The sequence below is a fragment of the Microtus ochrogaster genome, chromosome 6 (assembly GCF_000317375.1).
Source record: "Microtus ochrogaster isolate Prairie Vole_2 chromosome 6, MicOch1.0, whole genome shotgun sequence".
Classification (NCBI taxonomy): domain Eukaryota; kingdom Metazoa; phylum Chordata; class Mammalia; order Rodentia; family Cricetidae; genus Microtus; species Microtus ochrogaster.
In genome coordinates, this window is record NC_022013.1 from 26,426,746 (window position 1) to 26,431,764 (window position 5,019).

Sequence of the window (5,019 nt, forward strand, 5' to 3'; positions counted from 1 at the left end):
AGAGAGGGAGGGAGGGAGAGAGGGAGGGAGGGAGGGAGGGAGAAAATCAGAAGTGTGGTGGCATTCCTTTTTAATCCCAGCACTCAAAGGCAGGCAGATCTCTGTGAGTTCAAGGTCTACAGAGTGAGCCAGGACAGAGCTACATAGTGAGATCCTGTCAGAGAGAGAGAGAGAGAGACAGAGAGAGAATATGAATAAGATAAAAAACAAAACCAAAAGAAACATGGAGACGCGGAGTCCATGTTGCCCTGGGCCTGGGTCTTCAAGTACCAGGGACACTCCGTGCAGAAAGCGGATTCCCCTCACAGTAACATTCATCACAGACAGCTTCTTGGTTAGGGGCGGGGCTCTGTGTCTACTTTCCCTTCTCAGTGCTGGGGTTGAGCATGTGTGGGTCTTGTGTGTCCTCTCACAGTTTCCGTGAATTCATGTAGTGGGGACTGTGAATTCGTGCCTAGGTACCCTCAATGACAGTGTTTTCAGGCCAGCTGGACTACATATTGACATGATCTAAAAATAAAAAGTAAAAACTAAGTTAACATTTACAAAAAGCTGGAAAAAGAAAGCCCACAGCGAGCAGAAGGAGAGCAAAGGCTTCCACTCTGAGGTGTTGCTACGATGGAGCCTCCAGCAGCTCCCGTCGGGATCACACTTCTGAGAAAGCAATGGGCCATAGGGCCGAGCATGCTCAGTGTAGAGACGGAAAAGGGATGCTGGAGCTGGTGTCCCTTTCCCCTCTCATGACTTCACTCTGCTCCCTCAGGACTTGTGCCGAGAGCTACACGCCAAGGTGGAGGTGGTGGATGAGGAGCGATACGACATTGAGGCCAAATGCCTCCACAACACGAGGGAGGTAAGCGCCAGGGAGGGTGGTAGGAGGCTAGGCCTGGGCCAGGTGGGCTGGACAGCACGTGGCCCAGCCTGTCAGCTTGAAGCTTTAGCTTCCCACCCTAACCCTGTAGGCCGGATATGGGCAATGGGCGGGAAGGATGGTCACACGTGAACAAACTTCCTCCCCACCTGCCAAGTGAGCTCTTCAGAAGTTGCTGCCTTCGCTCTCCCACACAAGTAATCAGATGTCTGTTAATGACGTCTTGCCTTCCTGAAGGACTTTCATGTGTGGTGCCTCCTTTGATCCTCCCTATATGCCTGTGGGTGACATGGGGACTGTTACCTAACCCTGACTAATGAGGACTCCGAGACTCACAAAGGCTAAGAGCTTGCTTGGCTCAAGTCACAGAACAGGGGTACTAGTATGCACGCAGCTCTCTGGTTCTCCCCTCTCCCGTACTCAGTGCTCCGTCAGCGTGGGGCGGGGCGTGAAAGCATTAGGGTCAGCCAGCAGAGAAAAATGGGGAAAGGCGGGACTTCCGGTGCAGGTGGGCTGCTTCCCTACCCACTTCCTCTTGCCAGGAGGGTGATGTGTGATGTCCTTAAACTCCAGAGAATTCCCTCATAGACCACACCCTGGGATTCCCAGGGTCTAGGATGTAGGACTTTTGTACCTGCTGGGTCAGTCTAGGCTCAGCTGCTCTGCAGGCCCCCTGGGCAGGGACTGAGTAGCCAGGCTAAAGATGGAGGGAACAGAGGAAAGCAGTCCACACTCCACACAAGGCTTCCCAATGTGAACGGTGGCTTAGTGACTTTTCGTTTATTTGAGGCTTGGTGACAGGGAAGGGGTGAGATTAGCCACTTAGCTTAAATCTGTGAAAGTTCAGGGTGACTGTTTGGAAAAGGATAGGTGGTTCTGAGCACCTCGGAGAATCTAGCATGGAGCCTGGGAAACTTGGGGTATGTCTCTAGCTGGAAGCCTAACAATTGGATCCCCAGGAAGAGAGGTCCGGGTCTAGCGTCCCCTCCATAGAGCCTGGCGCCTTCCCGCCTACAGATTAAGGACCTGAAGCTGAAGGTCCTGGACCTCCGTGGGAAATTCAAGCGTCCACCCCTGCGCCGGGTCCGTGTCTCAGCCGACGCCATGCTCCGAGCCTTATTGGGCTCCAAGCATAAGGTCTCCATGGACCTACGGGCCAACCTCAAGTCTGTGAAGAAAGACGACACAGAGAAGGTAGGGCCACTCTCCTCAGACTCTTCCTCCTGCCGCCTAGGAGCCTTCACCTATCGCTTCTCACACAGCCCGAGGCGCTCTAGTCAGTCTGTGAACTAGAATATTCTAGAGCCCCCTATGAGGTCCGCATCAGAAGAGGGAAGACGGGGCTGCTTCCAATCTGAGGGGAAGACTGGGCTGACTGAGGAGTTCTGTCTCAGTTCAGAGGCGACTATTGCCCCCGTCGCCATGGCTTCTTGTTGTTGCTGTGGCAATATGAGTGTGTAGAAATTGGAGAACTGGGTTCGATTACTGGCCTAGCAAACAGCAGCGTCAAGCTTGCTGGCCTCACAGTGTATGCCCAGAGCTGACAGGCACTGTGAAAAGCAAGTGTGAGAAAACAATCTCCAGCCCAGGAAGCCTAATGGATGAACAGGCTAGACCGCATGCTGACAAAACAGAAACAAGTCTAATGGAGGAGGTGACCCTGAGCTGTGGTGTGTCACACTGGAGGCTGTTATGGGGGTTGGAGGTGAGGCTGGCCTGTGATACACTGGAAATCAGCTCTGTGGCCGGATCACAGCACGCTAGGATCTCCCATCCATACAGCCTCACATTTTCTGTGGAGCCTCAGTCTGGCCAAGGCATCTTCCATCACAGGCTGGGCAGGAGCATCGGGGTTTCTTCGAGGAGGTGGATTCTCTTCCATCTAATGTCTGTTGAGCTCAGGGGCCCTTCGTAGCCCCTGAAGCCTGGTGAGTTTCTAACATGGTTGTGGGTTACCCACAGGAGCGACCAGTGGAGGTGGGAGACTGGAGGAAGAATGTGGAGGCCATGTCTGGCATGGAAGGCCGCAAGAAGATGTTTGATGCTGCCAAGTCCCCGACTTCACAGTAGAGGTGCCTGGGGGAGGGCTCATCCTGGGATCCCTCAGAGTCCCCAGGGCACTCAGGATACATAGGGCATGGGAGGCTGATGCAGTGTGCAGGAGAACCCTTTGTAGTTAGCTCTCTCGGGCGCAGGCGCCCACTCTGGTGCTTTCAGACTCTGGGTATGGCACGCCTTTGTCAGGTCCTCTCACCTGCAAACTGGGGCTTGTACCAGATGGGTGGTCCTGGGCCTGGCAGCTTCCATGTATTCCTAGCTGCAAATGGTTGGATTGGAAACTGTGTGCCCGGGGGACCCTAGGAAATCCTGAGGCCGGCAGAGTCTGAGAGTCTAAGGTTAGATGTTCCCCAAGGCCCTTCCAGCTCTAATTCTCCAAGAGTCTCCCATCTTCCACTGTCCTCGGTGACGTCCTTTGCTTGTATTCACTCAAAGAAGCACCCTAGTCAGTGCTCCAGGGGGACACCAGCTCAGAGACGCTAACCCCCCCCCCCCACCAAGGTTGGGAGGGATTGACAAAGAGGTGGAATTGGGCATTAAAGCCCTGCTGTGGGAGCATGGAAAGGAGGCGCAGTGGGCAGGTTTACAGCAGCACAGAGCAGACAAGGCTCTCTCCCCAGAGCACATCTCAGTTACAGATAGGGGAGGGTTCACAGAGGAAGGGGAAGGGCTGAGGGTGCAAAGGTCAGCAGCAGTGGGAAGAACCCAGTCATAGAAGATGAGAGGACCGGCTCCAGCCGAGGAGCTCTGGAAGTGTGGAGAGAGAGGGAGCTCAGGTTCTGGGGGGAGCAGCTGAGGAGCCCCAAGAGTGGCACAAGAGAGAAGCCCCAGGGATGGTGGGGACCATGCGTGCTGTGTTGTCAATCAGTGATGCGTAAATGGCTAGGATCTGTGTGATAGCGTCTCCTCTCTGTCCTTGCAGGTTGGCTTGCTGTATGACTCTGGGGTCATGCTTTGGGCGCCCTCCTCCCGCCCCACTCACCTATCTTTCTGCCAATGCTGGAGCATCCCTGCTATGTCCTTCCTCCCTCCAGCCTACATGATCACCTTTGGAGCCGGGATGAAATGGCACCCAGAAGAGAAGAGAGATGCTAGTGTCTGAGACCTCAAGCCAGCAGCACGGGCTTCCAGTAACCCACGAGGCACACTGGGGTTATCCAACCAGGCCGAGGGGCCATAGGCTGGAGAGCGAGGCAGAGAGAACGCCTTCCTTACAGTCCCATCTTGCTACCCCCATCTCTGTTGCTACCTGCTGTGTCCACAGACATCACAACTCCTCATTAAAAATCCAGGTTCCTGCTGGTTTCCGTAGCTCTGTGGTTGGTGCTCAGAAGAAAGTGAAGACAGGGAGTCTGTGAAAAAGGGGTTTGAAAAACTTCTGCCTTGAGTCAGGAGCTCAGGATCAGAATGGAAGGCTAAGGGTTTGGTGACAGCCTGCTAATGCGCCCCAAGGAATCTTTCTTCCAAGTCACAGTGACATCACACACTCTCAGCATCCAGAATTCTCAGCTCTCTCAAGCCGGGATCTCTGACAGCCCATGTGTCCTAGCCTAGACTCTAGCTGTCAGAGGGGTGTCCCATTTGGTAGCATACCCCTGCTGATTTCCCTAGCCTCCAAAAACGTGGACTATCTGGTGCCTTCCATGCACCTAACGGTTGTGGGCCAACAGATCAAGGTGCTTCCAGCCTCTCCTGGTCTGCAGGACCCAGGGCTGAGTTTCCTACACTCTAGCCTCTCAGGAAGGACATGCTGCAGTTCCATGTCTGGTCACCAGGGGGCTCCATCCCTCGTCTCTTGGTCTGGCTGCTCAGGTCCTTGCTGTCTGCTCCAAATCACTTCCTCTCTTACTGGAGGTGCAGAAGGCAGAAGTAGGAACACTTCCTGAGTCTTCTGCGTGTACCTTCTGTCCCTTCCCAGAGGACAAGAGTGTGTCAGGGCCCTCAGTTTCTCCTCACACTCCCAGTCAAACACCCCCAAGACTCATTCTTGATCCAAGGTGGTCCTGACTTTTGGCCCAGTTCCTTTTTCTATCTCACTAATGTTTGGGCCCAAAACCTGAGAGGGGCTTAACCCAGGGGAGAGGAGTAGG

General features: G+C 54.3%; 1 protein-coding gene across 1 annotated transcript in view; it reads left to right on the top strand.

The window, feature by feature from the left end:
* The window catches only part of Tnni1 (troponin I1, slow skeletal type), a 12,172-nt gene extending 8,224 nt beyond the window's left edge, over window positions 1-3,948 (top strand). The window contains 4 exon segments of the mRNA XM_005348407.2: window positions 764-853; window positions 1,889-2,065; window positions 2,834-2,943; window positions 3,852-3,948. Coding sequence (XP_005348464.1) covers window positions 764-853; window positions 1,889-2,065; window positions 2,834-2,941 — 375 coding nt within the window. The 3' untranslated portion in view covers window positions 2,942-2,943; window positions 3,852-3,948.
* Window positions 3,949-5,019: the final 1,071 nt, after the last annotated feature.